Raw genomic sequence first — 21,916 nt, 5'->3', positions numbered from 1 at the left:
ATGCCATTAGGAATCGGTCCCTCCAAGTTGTTTTCTGATAAATCTAATGTGTCTAATGAAATCAAACCATTAATAATTTCAGGTATACTCCCTGAAATATTGTTATTATATATGGTTAGTATAGAGAGATAACTTACATGACCTATGCTATATGGGATATTTCTAGTTAACTTGTTTGAATGCAACATTAAGGATTCCAACAAATAAAGCTTTCCTATGGCTCTTGGAATTGTGCCTGTCAAATTATTATTTGAGAGGTCAAGCAATTGAAGGTTCTTTAAATTAGTAATGGCTTTAGGGATGCTACCATTGAGTGTATTATGACTAAGATCTAATTGAACCAGTTGACTCAAATTATTAATAGTTGAAGAAATATTACCACTTAATATATTATTACTAAGATCTAGTTGACCTAAATGACTCAAATTGGTAAAAATTATAGGAATGCCACAAATAAGCATGTTTAAAGAAAAATCTAGCATTTCTAACTTAGTCAAATTGAAAATAGCTTTAGGTATATTGTTAGTGAGCCTATTGAAAGCGACATCTAAAGAGGTCAATCTGGTTAATTTGACAATGCATTCAAGGATGTGAGTGAGTTCATTGCCGGAGAGATCTAAAGATGTCAATTTGGTCAAATTGGCAATTTCTAGAGGGATGTGAGTGAGACCACTTTCGTAAAGTGCTAAGTCGGTCAGCGTGGTCAAGTTTCCAACGGATTTAGGTAGGCTTGTTGTGAGATTAAGACTAAGAGATAGATAAGAGAGGTGAAGCCAGAATATTCTAGGAGGAATAGAACCAGAAATATTCAAGCCAGAAATCGATAGTTGTTTTAAGTTTCGTCAAATTACCCAACTGATGTGGTACACTGCCTGAAAATTCATTGCCTTCTAGAAGCAGTTGCTCTAGTTTCTGTAGCAGGCCCAAGTCGACTGGAATAGAACCATTGAATGCATTGTAATCGAGGTCAAGTACTCGCAATGCTCTAAGTTAGCCCAACTTAGCTGTAATAGGACCCTCGATCCTATTTTCAGAGATGTCAAGAACTTGCAAAGCTTTAAGGTGGCCCAACTCAACTGGAATAGGACCCTTTATCCTCTGACTGCTCAGGTCAAGTACTCACAACACTTAAAGCTAGACAAACTCACATGGAATTTGTCCTTCCAATTCATAATTTCTGGAAGGATCCAAGGTGTGGAGTTTGTGCAGTAGGCCCAATTCGACTGGAATAGACCTGTTGAGCTCATTCCAGCTGAGGTCAAGTACTTGCAATGATTTAAGCTGCCCAATCTGGGGTGGAATTCTTCCCTTGAAAAGATGACCAGAAACAGTTAAAGTGCGCAATAGAGATAGATTGCTGAGAGACAAGAAAAGGGTACCTTCTAACAGTTGGGTAGCAGTGGGCAATGCATACAAAGAGAGGTCAATGTGGACGACTCTGCGAGTTTTGTGTTGACAAGGAATGTAATACCAAGAGCTCTGAATGTGTTTTTGATTATATATGGATTCAAGTACTCTAAAAAACTCTCGAGGTACTTGGATTGTATAGAGTTCACAACTGAAACTGATGTAGGAGCAATCAACTCAACAATATCGTTTTATTTTAGTAAGACATAGGGGTCTTGTGTTTTCAAGGAAGTTGGTTTCCTAAGTGTGAATTAATAGGCTTTTGAGTGATTTTAATGAGAATAGGAATTAATTGAATATTGTGAGACATATTTGTAAATATTCTCAAATGTAGGAGAATATGAGAGATTTAGGATATTGAGAGATTAAGGGATTTGAGAATTAATTGTAAAAATAAGATTAGGAGTTAGTTCATGATTTTGGGGATTGAAGAGGATCCTTAGAGATAAGGAAGAGATTCTAGGATTTTTTTGAGGAGTTTATGGATCTAAAACATGAATTGGTTTTAGAATCCCTTTGTATAAATGTAAGCCTAAAAGGCAAAATTAGAGGAGATAGGTTGGATAGATAGCTGGTTAGATAATTAGAGTGTGACTTTAAGCCTACGGGCAGATTGTAAAACAAAGGCCACTGACATTAGAAGACTAGGCTTGAGAGAGAAATTGTGTAAATGTGTATTTATATATAAAGAGATTAATTCAAAATTGTATAGATGTGTGATTCGAGTATTGAATGATGAGTTACATGTGAATCAATTATTTTGTACAATATATGTATGCAGGCAGAGTTTGGAAAAATACACAATGAAGAAGAATGAGACAGAGGATCGCAATGGAGCGTGAACCGATTGCAGGATCAAAGTAATATCCAAGAATGATAGTGATTAAATAATATGCAACATTAAGCTCAGGAGGGAGTCACGCAGTGGAACAGTGGAAGGATGAAGAACCATGAAGTAACTTGAGCCGCAGAGAACCATTGAAGAAATATCATAAAACCCAAGTAAAAAGGAAGAGCGAAGAAGTAAAGCATTAATACACAGGGGCCGTTGGATCTAACAGATCAACGGATGGGATTAAGTCGCAAAGAACGGGATCATCAATATCGCATTGCAACATAATTCAGGGGTAAATGAACCAGCCTTAAACGATTGTGATTTTCGATAAGCGATAGCATCGCTGACCATTGGACTGGACCAACGGTGGAGGATCGCTATGGAATCCCGCATCGTAATAGTCCAATGGTGAGTGATTTAACCTTGGCCACAAGGGATTGTGATATGCGATTGTGATGTCCAATGTGATCAGAGGTTTGATCACATCGAAAATATTCCATGGTAATGTACCGGGCCTTAACCAATGCGACATGCGATGTGGAGCGAGGCAATAAATAATGCGGTATGCAATGTTAAACGGGCCGAAAGGATTTGCAATGTGTGATAGAAGAGTGGACCTAAGAAAGTAATAAAGGTGGTTTATATTATATTCAAGACCATAGGGTTATCGCATATCGGATGTGATAAAGAGTCGTGTGTTAGTGAGATGTGAAAGGAGAATTGTGATAGCGATGAATTGATGGAGTAAACCAATGATCAGGAAACAAATATATAAAAGTCGTGGTATGATGGATAGTTGATCGCATCCCACAAATTGGGGATTTCCAATGCAAGTTCTTAAGTCTTTGAAACCCCCTGATTGTGATTGCGATAAGGCATGCATCGAGAAACATGCATAGGCAAGGAATTAAGAAAACGTATGGTTTACATATATTTTGTGTGTATTTTATTATAAAAGAATTATAATGGGATTAAAGTTTCGATAGATGGTTTGCGGGTTAATTCCATGAATAAGCAAAGCATAAAGGGTTTATGGGGTTTGGTTAATGTGTGTGGCATAAAGGTTAAGGATTAATCAATACTTAATGAGGTAGAGTGTAGAGTCCCGATGAAGGATTTGAACAAAGAGTTAGACTCTGTTTAATTTATGAAATCATTCCGCATAAGACTTAAGTAAGGGGCATTAAACCATTATGCATTATTGAAGATTTGACTCGGTAGAGAGTAAAATTCCTGGGGAAAAACAAATATATGCATTTTACACGCATACTATGGGTATACGCAGGTTGTCTTGCATCACAAACTTATAATTCCAACAAATCCTTACGAAATTATGACCAAATTTGATAAGAAAATATACCTAAAACACTCTAAACTATATTACTTCTAATACTTTTTATTTTATTTTAATATTTTACACTGCCTTTCATGGTTTAAATTTTCATTAAAGAAATTCAACATGAAGCTTTGTCATTAAATTTTATTTTTTATTTGTATATATTAACGTAAAAGAAAAATATTCTATTTATATGTATTAAAAACATTTTTATTTTTATTTTTATGTTTTTATTTAATATTAAATAAATATAATCTAAAAATATATCATTTTTAATAAATTTTAATTGAACTTAGTTCTTAAACAATATTAATAATAATAGCAGTGTCATAAAGATAAAATATCTAACATTTATTTTTATAATTAATTAATTATATTTTATTTTAAGGCACTCTTTGATGTGAAGTCATCTGTTCAATTCCTCAGGTTAGATTGGTATTTTGGACATGATGAAGTTGTAGTCCCACCAAGCTTACAAAAATAATCTACCTTACAAATCCAAGAATTTTGCATTAGTTTGCATTGAAATTTAAAGTTTCACTTTCCAAATACAATGTAGATCTTTAAGTTTTTAAATTTTAATTAAAAATAAATAATTTTAGCATGGATATTTCCTTATATATATATATATATATGTATGTATGTATGTATGTATGTATGTATGGTAAGCTTGGCAAGATTATATCTTCATTATGTTCAATATATCACCTCGATGTGGGAAATCAGTGACTTCACATCAAGAAGTGACTTAACAAAGCACCTGAGTTTGGTAAGTTTGGCAAGATTATATATTCATTACGTTCAATATATCACCCTGATGTGGAAAATCGATGACTTCACATTAGGAAGTGCCTTAACACAACACCCGATCACTGTCTATCTAAGAACCCATGGACATAATTAAATATATATAACTAAAATGGAATGGTTTTGATATTTTTATTCTTTAATATCAAAGAAATAAAATTTTGTAATCATTAAACGTGTAATATTTCATCTTTAATATAATTTAATCGAGATTAATATTTAAAAAGTAATAACAATAATTTAGAGGAAATGAAATCTGTAATATTTATTCTTATAACAAAAATAAAAAATAAAATATCTATACTTATTTGTTTTCTTCTACTCATGTCAAGTCAATATATTTATTTTAATAAAAACAAGTCAATATGAGTCCTCAAAAGCATTGATAAAGATTAATACAAATATTAAAGTCTCAAAAAAATTCAATTTTTTTTTATTAAATAAATTATCCCCAAATTTCTTATCTTTATGCTTCATTTATGTCAAATCAATATACTTATTTCTCATCACTATCAAATCAATATACTTATTTCTCATCACTTATGTCAATTTAATACACTCATTTTAATAAAGACAAGTCAATATGAGAGACTCTTTCCCTTTCTCCATCCTATTATGGTCAAGTCAATATGAGTAACTAATAAGTATTGATGTAGTCTAACAAAACCATGAAAGTTGGAGGAAAATGCAATTTTCACTTTGCTAAAGAAATTTATCCCAAATTTCTTGGCCCTTATGCTCCACTAATGTCTCGTCAATACATTAATTTCAATAAATTCAAGTTAATATGGACCCCTCACAAGAATTGATAAAGTCTAATAAAAATATTTCAATCCCATGAAAATTCAATTTTCTCTTTATTGAAGAAATTTCCTCCAAATTTCTTACTCATATATTTTATTTGTGTCAAATAAATACATGTATTTCCCTCCACTTATGTCAATTCAATCTACATATTTTAATAAAGTCATGTTAATATGAGCAACTCCCTCCTTTTCTCCATCTTAATAAAGTTGACATTAACAAGGCCGCATAGCTAGCGTTTCCTACCACATAGTTTAATTATTGAATTTTGAAAGCTATGAACCACCTCTTATATTTATATTTGAAGAAGGGCTACAAAATATGATAGCTCAATTGGTGATTATCTTTTCTATGTAAACTATAAAATTCAAAGCCTTGCCGGTCATTCCCAAAAGAAAATCAACATTCTTAATTCATAAAATTTATATGTCATTACTTAGACACACCAATTAAGCAAAAAAGGTTTTGGATTCTTTATATTGAAATTTTTCTCTATATATGTATGAATTAATAATACATATTATAATGGTTAGAATAATGTTTTGAACAATATTTTAATTTTTGAATCAAGAATATAATTGTTTTTGAAAAAAACAGTTTAATTAGTAAAATAAATATTTTTATAAACAAGAATGTGGAAATATTTTCTTATTCATTAAAAATTAAAAAGATATTTTTGTTCATTCAAAATAAAAATAAAAATAAAATTAAAATATAGAATAGAAACCTTATTTAACAAATATAATATAATATAATATAATAAATTCCGATGTTCTATGCTTTATATGTATCTAAATTGTTTAAGGACAAATTGTTAACTGCGAGAAAATAATTTTGCTAATGGGCTAGAAAGTGTGCATGGAAAGGCAACGATACTATAGCTAGTTAGAGTAAAAAATATGTTAGTAAAAAATTGAGAGGAAAAAACCAAGATACAAAATTGTTGGCAAAGAGCTCTCCAATTGAGCCACATTGTGAAAATCAAGCTAGGTTAGTAGTGGTAAACTCATGAACTTCAACCAGTTTACTCCCCTATGACACCTAAAAAGTGCATGAGTGGTGAAAGTATTGTTAGTGGAATATACTTTTTTTTATTGAATTTTATAGGAGGATTTTTGTTAAGTTTGAAATTTTTTTTGGTAATTTTTTTTTTTTGTATTTTTTTGTTTTAATTTAATTTAATTTAATGATTTTAAGTTTATTTTAAAAATTTAATGATTTTAAGTAAAATTGTGATTTTTAGTCATTTAAAATGTATTTTTGATTATATAAATAAATTCAACCTTCTAAAAAAAATCTTTAAAATATTTCAATTGTGTAATAATGAATATTTGTTTAATTATTCTATTATAATTCAATGATCTAATTTTTAATAAGATCTCAAATATTTTATGTTTTAAATTATATTATTAAACTTAGAAAAATGTCTTAAACATTCTATGTTTTAAATTGCATTATTAGCAGAAAAATGTCATTGAAAATACATGAAATATTTAGACTATGTTGCATCAACAACCCAAAATTATAATTTTTTCGTTTTTTTTAAATGTAATTTTAAGCTTTTGCATTTTTATAATAAAAAATTTCATTTTTAAATTTAAAAACCTAATTTAAAGAATACAATATTAAAATTTTATAAAAAAATAATTTTTAATTAAAAAATAAAATAATTTTAAATTATTAAATTTACAAAAACATCTTGCATTTTTGAAATAATTAAATTTATTTTATATTAAAAATATTATTTAAAGAATAGAAAATCACAATTACAAATTCTACGCCCAACAAAATAAAAATCATTACTGGAAATGTTTAGATTCGGCGCCACTGAATTTGGTGGGTGAACTTATCCGGCAACAATCGTTTATTTAGTCAAAGTAATGGCTTGGAGCAGAGAAATGGGTTGGAGAATTTGGTGCGGTGCAGAGTAATGGGATGGAGCAGAGAAATAAATAGTAGAACAACGTATGAAAAACAAACCAGACTTGTGGTGTGCAATCACTTGTGTGAAGATTTGACGTACAGCGGCAACAACATGATTCAGTGGCGGCACATGATTATCAAACAAGACCTGAGCTATCTTGACCAATCATAATTCAGAAAATTTATATTTTAATGTAATAAAAAAAAAATTATAAAGTTCACATTACAAATACGCATTTGATTTTGACCAAATTCACCACGATGAAAATTTAAATTTCCGCCTTTGTCTAGCTTTAAGTTTTTATTTTTTAAATACAAATAAATAAATATTTTTCTTTTATACTTTTATAAAGTAAACATAGATTCAAAATTAAACAATAATTTTTTTTTTTTTTAAGTTTATATATTAATAAATATGTGAAAAATAATATATATAATTAAAATACATCATTTCTTATATTTTAATTTTTTAATATCAAACAAATAATTTTTATATTTTAAAAGTTTATATATTAATAAATATGTGAAAAATAATATATATAATTAAAATACATCCTTTCTTATATTTTATTTTTTTAATATGAAATAAATAATTTTTTTGTGTTTCTCTTTATCCCGTAATATAGAGATGTTATAATGCAATATCTTATTGTAATATTCCTCTCATAAATAACCAAATGTAAAATCAAAAGTTACGAATCAATTATTAAACTAATTCTTGATTCTCGTGAAACTGAATGAGGGGAAATCACGTCCAGGGTCATGGCATCTCTAAATGGCCGCTCACACTTCTCGCAGCTCCTTGGTTAGGAAAATCCTTTCGCTAGAAGAGGAGAAACGCATATATCTTTAGATAACCACTTAAGTCCCGGGGGGCTGGGGGACCTGAATGCTTTCAGGCATAATCATGTCTCCCATCTACAATTCCAGAGTTTATACTCTCAATTCAATTCGGGCCGAAGGACTAAAGTCTTCGGACAGTTGCGTTGAATGTCTCTGAATGCACGTTCTCTGGCCTGGAAATGAGAGTATAAGGTCATTGATTTCTTATGGTCACTGATACAAGATTAGTAAGGAGAACCAACGTCTATTGCACGTACGTGCTTTAGCACTAGAAAGTTCTAGACGTTGTTATTCCGCAGTTAAAAGGACTACAAAAACAAAGGAAATGCTGGTTGGAGCCGAGTCTTTGCCATTGTTTGGAACTCAGACAAAGCCGAATGGTTCTTGAAATTGGGAAAGATAAGTTAATTTCTTGAAATACTCTTTGTTTATGTGCATAGAAAGATACGACTAATAATGTCCATGATCCCTAAAGTAAATTCTTTATTTAGATGCACCAAGTATAGTTTGCTTATGATTGCCAAGTAATGCAAGTTTCCATGTATCAAAATATTGCAGGAATCTAAGTCCTCTCGTGAATAATTGTTGCTTAAGTTTAGGTACATAGCACAGTAAAAACTAAGTAGTTGTGTGATTGTTTGAGAGTATTAGAAGCTAAGTAGCTTGGTTATTCTTTGGAACAAATTACACAAGGTTCTTGCTAAATAGCCAAAATATCTTCTTGAGAAAAGATGGTGAGGCATATAAACTTCTTGAGGACATAGTATGAAAAATGGCTGAGTTTTATTTGAATAAAGTATGTAGTGTGCTTCTTGGCACATAGATAAACATTACCAACTTTCTTGAAGAAAAAGTATGTTTTATATATACATAAATAATAGTCATTAAGATAGTTTCTTTTTAGAAAAAGTGTGCATACTTCATGTATGAAAATAATGGCTTTTATGAGAGATCTCTTGAAACAAAAATAGAGATTCTTTTCTTAAAAGACACATATGAATAGTGTTCATACAAGAAGAAGAATCCATACTTGTTTCATGAAAAGATTATGTGCATTGAAGTAAAAGTAATTGTGTTAGGAAAAACACATGTTGCATGCACATAAGGGTAGCTATTGTGACATTGGGAATATGATTTGGTGTGTACGTAGAGAAAGTATTATGTTGACTTTCTTGTAAATAATGATAATCGATGTTAACATTCTTGGAAATATTAATTTCTTGAAAAGATTGTCCTGCTAGATGAGTTGGATCGATTTCTTGATTTTGGTGCATAAAGGGTTAAGTTAACATTGTTATTGTTTCTTGATTTTTTTAAACATAAAGATGGGCATCTATAAAATTTCTTGAAAGGGAAGCATGAGAAGCTTACATATAGGAAGATAGAGAGATGAGGTTATAAAGACTTCCTTTAAGAAAGAAGTATGTGAAATGTTACATGAAATGATGGTAGTATTCTAGTGAAGGGAACATGTGTTGCATACATTAAAGAAGGGCTATTATGATAAGCTATTGTATGCACAAAGAATAGTCATTGTGATATAGAGTTATGTTCTTTGTATGTTAGAGAAACTATGTTGAGTTCTCGAAAAATAACTATGTGAAAAGAACACATGTGCATAAGCATAGAAACAACAGTTTATTACATGTATGAAGATATAACGATTGTGTTATACATTTTAGTAGAACTAATGGGTTAGATCTCTTAAAGAGAATTATGCATTAGTGTGAATAAACATTGTGGAGGTAAAACAAATACTTACTTGAATATATGTACTAGTTAATTAGCATGTCATGCTTGCTCATGCATATGAGTAGATGTTAAAAGATCACTTCTAGAGGTTGATTATTGATTAATTAATATTGTATCTAATCTTGTTTCCAAAGCTTGTTGACGACAACAATGACAGGAAACGATGGCGGGTTGGTGCCAAAGAAAAGTGATGTTTAACATTGTGGCAGGTAAAGAATTAATGGTCCATGCAGATGAGTATGAGTTGCGGGATCGTACATTGATAGAACAATCATGCCACAAGGATGTAGCAAGTGGCGATATGTAGGTAAAGGGTTTCATGGAAAATGTATTAGCTTTTAGCTAGTTATGTGACAATTTAATGATAATTCATTGTAATATTTTATAACAATGGTTAAGGGATGGAATCCCTTATAAGCCATTGAGTGAGGGGTGAAAACCCTCACGAGCGTTTAATAATAAGATTAAACATTTGTTGGTATATTGGTGTTCAATGATGTGAATTTCTTATGGTGTCAGTTTGATGATGTTGAATCTTTGATGATGATGATTCTTTATTTGATGTAATAATCATAATGTCCAAGTAAGTGATTAATTAGTATGGTTAAGGAAATCATGAAATGGATGCAAGGTTCATGAGACAGTTTATGTTATTACACTACAATAGTGGTTGTGAGTGGTTATGCAACTTACTGTCCTCTATTGTAATTCACTTTATGCACTAATGAACATTATATCTAATGGTTAATAAGGAATGTGGAGTTTTGATTTGGATAATTACTTGCTGTAATTTGTATAAAAATTTCTAACTCCTTGCTTTTGCATGTGAGTTTTCCGGGGTATGTTACACCTATAAACCTTAAGTTTGAAAAATAAAATAAAAATAAAAGAAAAGAAAATAATTAATAATTATAATTATCAATAAAAAATTGATTATGTGCAATTACATAAAAATAAAAATAAAATAAAATATAAAAGTAATATTCAAATTCAAATTTATGTGATTCATATCATAATGTATAAAATATTTTTCGGAAGAAGTCATATTGAAGATTTTGGTCAATGTGACTTCTTCCGAAAAATATTTTATACATTATAAAAGTAATATATATATATATATATATATATATATATATATATATTAATGAAGACTAACCTAGATCCATATTAATTTCCAATTTAGCAAATATTTTTCATTTTAAAATATGTGTGTATATAGATCCACCTTAATTCTAGATTTACCAAGTGCTGAGAGGGATCAAATCTCTTCTCATTTTAAAAGAGGTTTGTATCTCCATAGATTTGATTCCTCCTTGGATTGACGTAATCATTAAATATGTAATATTTGATCTTTAATATAAGTTAACTAAGTTTAATATTTAAAAATTAACAATAATAATTGAGTAAAATGAAATCTCTAATATTGATTTTTATAACAAATAAAAAAAAATAAATGAGTAGCCCATTATGGTAGAGATGTTGTAATGTAATGTCCCGTAAACATTTTGATTTTGTCAAAATAAAATAAAATAAAAATAAAAATAACCTTACGTTAAAATAAAAATAACTCCAAAATAAAATAATAACAAAAAAATTCTACATTGTAGTGTCATGATCCGGATTATCCACAGTTTCTAGTTCATTCTGCCAACGTTTCAAACCCCAAAGGGGGTCCATCATGAGGACAAATCAGATAGAATATGAATGAAAGATTATTGAGAGAAGAGAGCCTTGCGACCTGGATATAAATAAACCAAGAACCCTAATTTTATAAAGGCCAACACATGATTTCTTATTTTTATTAATTATTATTTTATTTTTACTTATTATTTTCCTTTTATAATAATTTTATAAAAAAAATTATAAAATCTTTATAAAATTCTATTTATAAAAGTTTTATAAAAACTTTAATTAATAATTTAATTATTCATTATTAGTTCAGGTTTAATTATTTTAATCATGAACAAATAAGTTTAATTTATTTTATTGATTTTGTACTTCACTTATTAATTATTTTAGTTTTAATTGATTAATTCTTTTTTATTTTTAATTAATTAATTAACTAATTTAATTTAAATTATTAATTATTTTTAGCCTTCCTTTAATTAATCAATTATCAATTAATTAATTAATTAATTAACTAATTAACTAATTAATTAATTAACTAATTAATTAATTAATTTATCTAATTAATTAATTAATTAATTTCTAATTTTTATTTTTATTTATTTATAAATTAAATGTTAATTTTTATTTGATTAAAAAATTGACTAATTTTTGGAATTAATATAATTAAATAAATTTGTTTTTTAATTAATTAATTAGTCTCCATTAAATTTAATTAAAATCCAATTAAAATTGATAAAGAAACTAATTTATAATACTAAAGCTCTAATTTTTATTTAATTTAATATTTTTTGATTAATATTTAATTTATAATTTCTCTCTTTTTCTAATATAATTAATTGATTGAATTAAATTAATTTATTTTATTTAATTAATTTTGATTTAAATAATCCTCATTGAATTTAATTAAAATCAATTAATTCATACTTCATCCTAATGCTTTAATTTTATTTAATTCTAAAATTTTTATTTGAGAGATCTTATTTAGATCTTACTCTTATTAATTAAATTTATTTTCATAATCAGAGTTATTTTTTTGGTTATTATTAATCATTTGAGTAGTTATGTTTAATTTCATATTTTATTTTATTTTATTTTAAAAAAATTAAATCATTAATTTAATTTAGTTTAATTAATATAATTAATTAAATTAAATTAATTTGTTTTAATTAATTAATTAAACTTTCGAAATGAAAGACCCCTTTTTTTGTTATCCTATGCTTCCAAGGGTCCAGAGGGGTTAATTTGTTTGATCAGAGGAAGCCAATTTCCCTTGATTTCACTCCCATTGTCCCTGTTGAGGTTATGAGGAAATTTCATAATTTCAATGGTCTCTCTGATTTTTCTTTTATGATAGTTGTCCTCTCTTGCAATTACCTTGGCGTCTTCCAAACACACATGATGTTTGGTCTTGGACGAGTGCTCTGCAACGACAAATGTATGGGATCTTTCATTCTTTATGTCAGCGGCATGCTCTTTAAGTCTTATTTTCAGAGACCGACCTGTTTCCCCAATATAACTCTTGCCACATGAGCAATCGATCTTGTACACTCCCTTGAGTTGTTGTCGATCAATGTTATCCTTAACCGACCTCATCATTTGCTATCAATCAATCAATTATCGATTGATTAATTAAAGGAAGGCTAAAAATAATTAATAATTTAATTTAAATTAATTAAATAAAAATAAAAAAAATTAATCAATTAAAACTAAAATAATTAATAAGTGGAGTACAAAATCAATAAAATAAATTAAACTTATTTGTTCATGATTGAAATAATTAAACCTGAACTAATAATGAATAATTAAATTATTAATTAAAGTTTTTATAAAACTTTTATAAATAGAATTTTATAAAGATTTTATAAATTTTTTTTTTAATAAAATTATTATAAAAAGGAAAATAATAAATAAAAATAAAATAATAATTAATAAAAATAAGAAATCATGTGTCAGCCTTTATAAAATTAGGGTTCTTGGTTTATTTATATCCAGCTCGCAAGGCTCTCTTCTCTCAATAATCTTTCATTCATATTCTATCTGATTTGTCCTGATGATGGACCCCCTTTGGGGTTTGAAACATTGGCAGAATGAACTAGCAACTGTGGATAATCCGGATCATGACACTACAAAAAACTTCCACAGAAGCTTAAAATTCTACACTATTTTATTAATTACATTTCTTAATTTCTGTTGAAATTCTACATTATTTTATTAATTACAATTCTTAATTTTTGTTGAGTAGTTAAGGTAGACTTGACTTGGTCAAGTTACCCTTGGTTTTTGAGCTCTAGGTTTATGACAACCCATGACATTCATGTGGAATATAACTTATTTAAAGTGAAAAATTAAATCAGCGTAGATCCATCTTAACTTCAATCTACTAAGCCCCTAGAGGGATCAAATTGCTTGAGAAAATCTAATTTTAATTTTGTTGAACAAATCATCCCCAAATTTCTTATCCTTATAGTCTAATAAAAACATGAAAGTTGGAGAAAAATGCAATTTTCACTTTGCTAAAAAAAATTCCCCAAAATTTCTTGGCCCCTACACTCCATTTATGTCAAGTTAATGTATTTATTTTCCTCTACTTATGTCAAGTCAATACATTCATTTCAATAAAGTCAAGTTAATATGGGTTCTTCACAAGTCTAATAAAAATATTTTAGTCTCAAACAAAATTAGTTTTCTTTTTATTGTAGAAATATCCCAAAATTTCTAATCCTTATCCTTTACTTATGTCAAATCAATATACTCATTTTAACAAAGTCAAGTTAATATGAGAAACACCCTCCCTTTCTTCATCCCAATATAGTCAAGTCAATATGAGTAACTAACAAGTAATGATATAGTCTAATAAAAACATTAAAGTTGGAGAAAAATGCAATTTTCCCTTTGTTAGGAAATTTCCTCCAAATTTCTTGGTCCCTATACTCTACTTGTCACATTAATGTATTTATTTTACTCCACTTATGTCAAGTCAATACATTCATTTCGATAAAGTCAAGTTAATATGCCCCCCTCACAAGCATTGATAAAGTCTAATAAAAATATTAGTCTATAAAAATACAATTTTCTCTTTATTGAAGAAGTTTCCTCCTAATTTCTTACCCCCATACCTTATTTGTGTCAAATCATTACACTTGTTTCCCTCTACTTATGTCAATTCAATACACTCATTTTAATAAAATCAAATTAATACAATCAATTCCCTACCTTTATCCATTCTAATAAAGTTGAATTCAATATAAAACCAATATAATTGAATAAAAGCAATAAAGCTCTAGAAAAATACAATTTTCACTTTGTTGAAGAAATTTCCCCAAATTTTTTCTGGTCTCTATGCCCCACTTATGTCAAATTAATATATATATTTTCCTCCACTTATATCAAGTCAATACATTTATCTTAATAAGATCAAGTTAATATAGATCCCTCACAAAAATTGATAAAGTCTAATAAAAATATTAGAGTCCCACAAAAAGCCAATTTTCTCTTTATTAAAGAAATTTCTTACCCTCATACTTTATTTATGTTTAATCAATACACTTATTTCCCTCCAATTATGTAAATTAAACTTAATATTTAAAAGGCAATAACAATAATTTAGTTAAAAATGAAATCTCTAATATTTATTTTTATGATAAAATTTATATTATATATATATATATATATATATATATATATATATATATATATATATATATATGTATGTATGTATATCTGGGGTAAAATTTAAAAAGATATATATATTTTATTTTTATTTTATTTTATTTTCTCTCACTTAGTTAATATGTTCATTTCAATAAAGGTAATTTAATGAGTCACTCATATATATTGATAAAGTCCAATAAAAAGTCCATTTTTTTCTTTATTGAAGAAATTTGGTTCCTATGCTTTAATTTTGTTAAATCAATACACTTATTTCACTCCATTTATGTTAATTCAATGCACTTATTTAATAAATTCAAAGTAATATGAGCAACTCCCTCTCTCTCTCCATTCTAATAAAGTCAAGTCAATATGAGTAATTCACAAGCATTGATATAGTTTAATAAAAACATTAAAGTTGGGGAAAAATATAATTTTCGCTTTGTTGAAGAAAATTTCTCCCATTTTTTTTTGTCCCTATGCCCTACTTATGTCAAGTTAATATATTTATTTTCATCCACTTATGTCAAGTTAATATATTTAATTTCCTCCACTAATGTCAAGTCAATACACTCATTTGAATCAAATTAAGTCAATATGAGTCCTTCATCATCATTGATAAAGTCTACTAAAAGCATTAAAGTTGGAGAAAAATACAATTTTCACTTTGTTTAAAAAAATCTCTAAAATATTTTGGTCTCTATGCTCCACTTATGTCAAGTTAATATATTTATTTTCCTCCACTTATGTCAAGTTAATATATTTATTTTACTCCACTTATGTCAAGCTAATATATTTAATTTCCTCCACTTATGTCAAGTCAATACACTAATTTGAAACAGGGAAGTTACGAGCCTCATGAATCCCCCCCAGGAGGAGGACACAGAGCCTCCCCCCAATGAAAATGAAGATAGGCAAAAGAATGAGGAAGTTGCCAAACCAGAGGAACAAAATGAGGACAGCACGGATCTGAACTCACAACAAGCCAAAACAGATGACAAAGAACAACCCAAAGTCACTTCGACCACTTGCAAGCCAGTGGTGGCCGAACGTCCGAAGATAGAACTCCCAAGTCACCGAATCAATGCTCAGATACAGTATATGAGGGACCATGCACTGATAGGAAAGTTTATAGGACTATGGCCAACAGAGAAAGTGCTGCGTGGCTGGATAACAGTTAAATGGAACCCGAAAGGACACATCACCCTGCAGCTGGGACCTAAAGGGTTCTTCACAACCATTTTTAACTGCTTAGAGGACCAGAACAGGGTTATGGATGGAGGGCCATATTTTTTCAACGCAGCCGGCCTGTATCTCAGGGACTGGGTAGAGCGCTTCAACCCTGATAAAGAAGACCTCAGCTGGGCTCCAGTCTAGATTCGTCTCTACTCTCTCCCCATGGAATACTGGGACGAAGCCTCTCTACAAGATATTGGGAATGGACTTGGAGAATTTATCAAAGTTGCAGAGGAAACAAAACTCTGAAGATACACTTCTTATGCCTGAATTTGTGTCTACATGCACCTCAACAAGGCACTTCCGGATGCGGTAAGTCTATACCATGACGATATTGAATGGGTTCAGTTAATTGACTATGAACATGTACCGTTTAGATGTAGAAGATGCCATGCCCTGGGCCACTTATTCAGGGACTGTCCTTTAAATAAAAAACCCTCAAATCCATCCGCACCTGATAGGCCTGATTCTGATGGCTTCACTAAAGTCGCCAATCGCAGGAAAAGCCACAAGAAACTAGCTTCAAATCCTAAGATGCCCCAAGCCAGCTCTTCCAAGCCTTCTACAAGCAACAACTTTGATGCATTGGCCCGACAAGATGATCTTAACTCTAAAAACCCCGCTTCCTCAGAGAGGGAGCCAAAGAAGGACAAACAATCTGCGCATGCAGCCCCCCAGAAACTCCAAGAAGAGCCCCTGCCTAAAGATCCTTTCCCCTCTACCCAGCATAAAGTCCTAGCTTGGAATATTCAAGGAATGGAGGTAGACAACATGCAACCTGATTCCAGAATAGCAACAGAAACAACTGAAGGATTAAATGAATCTCAGCACATGGAAGAGGAACCAGAAAGCATAGATATTGGGGACCTAGACATTCTAGGCCTTGAGCAGGCATGCAAAACAAAAAATTATGACAAAATTCTAGAAAGATAACTAGAGAATTTGGAAGTGATCCTCTCACGAGCACAAAGGCAAAAATCCCTAGGCATTCAGACTGGCAGCCTATGGGATGGGAGACATATTACCAAAGATAACAAAAAGCGTGGAAGGAAAACAGATCTCCAACGAACAATTCGCATTGGGGAAATGTTAGTGGAGTCAGGCAGATACTCCAAGCTTACAAAGTACTATAACTCCCTCCCCAACATTTCCCAATGAAGCTAATATCATGGAATATCATAGGGCTCAATAGCCCCGGGAAAGGTAGACTTATCAAAAATATGATACAACAAGAGAGGCCACAAATCCTATTCTTGCAAGAAACCAAATGCAATTCAATCGCTCTGGAAAGAATTGCAGCAAAAGCCTGGCCAGGAGGTCTCACAGCTGCAGTGGATGCCGCTGGGGCTTCTGGAGGCCTAGCAATCATTTGGGATGCTCGTACCATTATGCTCAATAACATCCATGCTAATAAGCATTTCATTCAAGCCACTTTTCACATCACAGGGACAAATATACACGGGCATCTAACCAATGTGTATTTTCCCCAGGAGGCCATGCACAAGATAGAAATCTTGAATACCCTTTCGGCAATCAATACTGAAAGATCGCATCCACTATGGATCACTGGGGGCGACTTCAACATGATTACCAAGCTAGAAGAAAAAAGGGGAGGCAGGAACAGATTGGATAAGGAAGGAAACAATCTAAAAGAATTTATTCAAAACAACTGGCTCATTGACGTGCCATTCAATAATGGACTTTTTACCTGGAATAATAAAAGAGCAGGTTTGCATCAGATTGCCTCTCGTCTGGACAGATTCTTACTTTCAGACAACGCAATCCATCTAGGAGGAGACTTTTCAGCTTCAATCCTGCCACTCTTAGGGTCAGATCACTGGCCAATCTCTCTTCAATGGTCTCGTCCTGGCAATACAACCTGAAGACCATTTCTCTTTGAGGCTTTCTGGATGTCTCATCTGGATTTCAATAACCTTATAAGCTCAGAATGGAACAATTTTTCTCCTCCAAATGGCACAAAAATGTTTCAATTTCAGCAGAAGCTTAAACACCTCAAGAGTAAGATCAAACAATGGAACCACTCTTCTTTTGGCAATATTTTCTAGGCTCAAATTACCCTCGATCAAGATATGAAACGACTGCAGCAAAGGATTATTACAGAAGGCCGATCAGATGACCTGTCAGAACAGGAAAAGTATCTTGAGTCACAGATCTCAGAGAGGGCAAAACAGGAAGAAACGCTATGGAGGCAAAAATCGAGAATAAGATGGCTTAAGGAAGGAGAAAAAAACACAAAAATTTTTCACAGGACCACCATCCAACGAAGAATGAATAACAACATCACTCATATTCAAAATGAGCAGGGGGTAAAGATGGAAACACATGAAGAAATTGAAAGCGAACTTCTAAACTACTTCAAGCAGGCTCATCATGAGCCACAAATAGACAGATCACACGCCATAGAAAAAATTACCAGGAATATTCCAAAAGTTATTACAGAGGAGCATAACCAACTCCTCCTAAGGCCTGTCGACTTACAGGAGGTGGAAATTGCAGTTCATCAATTGAAAGATGGGAAGGCGCCTGGCCCTGACGGTTTCACCTCTAATTTTTTCCACAATTTCTGGGAGATGATTAAAATGGAAGTCTGGCAGGTAGTTGAGGAATCGAGAACTTTGAGATGGATGCTTCCAACCATGAATGCTACTTTCATCGCCCTTATCCCCAAGGAAGCTCAACCTAGTACCCCTGACAAATATAGGCCTATTGCCTTGTGCAACATAATATACAAGATTGTCTCCAAAATCATTGCCTCCAGACTCAAATTGATGCTCCCTCTTATCATTTCGCCTGAGCAATCTGGATATGTCGAAGGTAGGTAGATTACGAATGGCATCATCCTTACTCATGAAATCATCCACTCCCTGAAGCACTCCAAAATTTCAGGTATGCTCCTTAAAATAGATCTTTCAAAAGCTTTTGATAGCTTAAGCTGGTTGTACATCAAAAAAACTCTAATTGCTTTTGGTTTTGCCCCCCCCTGGGTAAGGTGGGTCATGAGTCTCATCTCCTCCTCCTTCTTTTCTGTTCTGATCAATGGTATTCCCTCCTCCCCCTTTCATCCTTCTCGAGGAATTAGACAGGGAGACCCTCTCTCCCCCTTCCTTTTCGTTATTATGGCAGAAGGGCTGGGCCGCAGCATTAAAAAAGCTCAGCAATCACAGCTCCTAAGAGGCTTGTCCTTTCATAACTCATCTACTTTCACCCACCAACAGTTTGTTGATGACAACATGCTCTTTGGTCATCCTTCCGTCCAGGAAGCTCGCCAGCTCAAAATGCTTCTGACGGATTTTTCGGAAGCTTCAGGGGCTAGTATCAATAAAACCAAATCCCAAATCTTCTTTTTTCATACCCCTGCCAGTACCCAAGCTTCCATAGCCTGCATTCTTGGTTTCTCTATTGCTGTCCTCCCTTCCAAATATCTAGGAGCACCCATGACTGACTCGGCCTTGAAGCACTCTTCTTGGAAGATCCTCTTGGAAAATCTGGAGGCTCGCCTTACCTCTTGGACTCACAGGACCCTCAATATGGCAAGTCGTCTAGTCTTAATAAAAGTTGTCCTTCAATCAATGTCGTTGTACCTCTTCTCGATCCTGGCTGCTCCTAAATGGGTTCTCAAAGAAATTAAACATCTCTAGCGATCTTTCTTATGGGGAAATTCAGGTCAAATTCGCAAATGGGCTCTGGTCAAATGGAACATAGCGTGCCTTCCAAAATGTGTTGGTGGAACTGGCCTAAGGGATTCTTATCATAGCAATGAGGTCATGGGTGCTCGCATCTGGTGGAAATGGCTTACTATGCCATTCACCCCTTGGGCCACTCTATGGACAACAAAATATGCCAGTAATCGCCCAACAGAAGAACTAATACGAATTTCAGAAGCTAGCACAGGATCCCTAATCTGGAATTTGGCCAAGCAACACAGAAGCCTAATTCAGCAGCACAGTTTCTGGGAAGTTAAGAACGGCAATACAGCATGGTTCTGGGAAGATTCCTGGCAGCAGCAGCCCAAGTTAAAGGACCTAATCTCACCTCTTCAACTTCCAGAGCAGAATTTGTAGACATATGACAAAGTCAATCGTTTTTGGAATCCTTCTACAACACAGGGAAACAGGCAATGGATTAGTGCGGACCAAATCTTAAGACATGGAATAGAACAAGCTCAACAGACTCTTGATACAGAATTAATGAAGAGGAAAATACAGCATTCAGATGAAAGGGATATTCTTAGATGGGGCTACGAAGAAAAAGGTACCTTCACCACTCGGGAGGCTTACAATATCATTATCAAGGAACATATGGTCAAAGACCCTCTCTGGAACAGAGTCTGGGACCCTTCCATTTGGCCAAAAGTCTCAACCTTTCTATGGCTTTTATGTCAAAACAAAATCCTCACATGGGACAACCTCAGGAAGAGAAACTATCATGGGCCCTCCCTATGCCCCAATTGCAGGCAAGAAGAGGAATCCACTAAGCATCTTATGCACTCTTGTCAACTGGCTCGCAAGCTTTGGGAAAAAGTCAGTTTTCGATGCCAAAAGGAAGGACGGATTCATGGAGACATCATAGCCACTGTTCGCAATTGGGATCAGCACCCATTTCAAAGCAAGATTTTAAATTTCTTATGGAAGCTTATTCCGGGCTTTCTCATGTGGACTATTTGGAAGGAGAGAAACCGGAGAATCTTCAAGGACCACTCCTCGCCCCTGGAAAATCTATGGAAAATGATCTGTCAAAATATCAAGGAAACCTTACTTCTCCAAACCTGGCATGAGGAGGACTTTCCTTCTCTCCCCCAGGAACAAAACATCTGGGCAAATTGGAACCTTCAATGGAATCAAGAATCAATAATCAAAGGAACAACTCCTCCAAAGGGCAGAACACCTGAAAAGTGGCTTCCTCCTCCCAAGCATATGTTCCAGCTAAACTTTGATGGAGCCTCGAAAGGAAATCCAGGCAAAGCAGGCTTTGGAGGGATATTCAGAGATTATAAGGGCGCTCCTCTTCTAACTTTTTTAGGTTCAATTGGATGGGACACCAACAACTCGGCCGAACTGGAAGGACTATGGCAGGGTCTTATTCTAGCTCAAAAAAAGGGATACTTTCTGCTTATTATAGAAGGCGACTCTCAGATCCTCATAAATATGGTCAACAAAATTATGCAAGGCACACCTTCAAGCAAAGTGTGCAACAGTTGGAGAATGGCGAAGCGGCTTGAACTCATTGAAATCTGGCTCTCTTCTCATAGAGCGATCACTCTCAAGCACATACGCCGGGAAGGAAATAAAGTGGCTGACATACTGGCTAATATTGGAGTAGAAAGTGGATTGGATTTACATACAGGTTCAATCTCTAGACTAGCTACTGAAATCCAAGCAATGGAATATCAAAATCTGGTGAAGAATGAAATGATACAGGGAGGAGAAGAGCACCCAGATGAGGGTGACATTCAAGGCTATTAATGGTGTTTCAAAGGAACGATGGCACTCGACCCTGCCAGTTACTTGCCAGCGTTATTATCCATGCCCAGTTATGGCACCTGAAGGTTCACCTAAGGCGAGAGTAGGTCCACCTGTAGAATGTCTTAAAGGAACACTCCAGCCGAGACAAGGAAGCTGTTAATTTAAACATGACACATTTTCCCCTCAATCCCATTGTTTATCCTCCATCCTTAA

The 21,916-nt window shown here is 32.3% G+C and overlaps 1 protein-coding gene across 1 annotated transcript; it reads left to right on the top strand.

Annotated features, from left to right (window-relative positions):
• Positions 1-17,374: 17,374 nt before the first annotated feature.
• Positions 17,375-18,103, top strand: LOC149203593 (uncharacterized). The gene has a single exon (XM_089401930.1). The coding sequence runs from the start codon at positions 17,375-17,377 to the stop codon at positions 18,101-18,103; it is 729 nt and encodes a 242-aa protein (XP_089258056.1).
• The last annotated feature ends 3,813 nt before the right edge of the window (positions 18,104-21,916 follow it).

The sequence above is a fragment of the Pinus tabuliformis genome, chromosome 2_1, assembly GCF_031772625.1.
Source record: "Pinus tabuliformis cultivar Carrire ecotype Pingquan chromosome 2_1, CPIR1, whole genome shotgun sequence".
Lineage (NCBI taxonomy): Eukaryota > Viridiplantae > Streptophyta > Pinopsida > Pinales > Pinaceae > Pinus > Pinus tabuliformis.
Note: the sequence above shows the minus strand (reverse complement) of the source record. Positions and strands in the feature narration are given on the sequence as shown.

Bases quoted from the DNA above. Each gene is read 5' to 3' on its own strand.
- LOC149203593 (XM_089401930.1), top strand. From the start codon at position 17,375: ATGAAGCTAATATCATGGAATATCATAGGGCTCAATAGCCCCGGGAAA.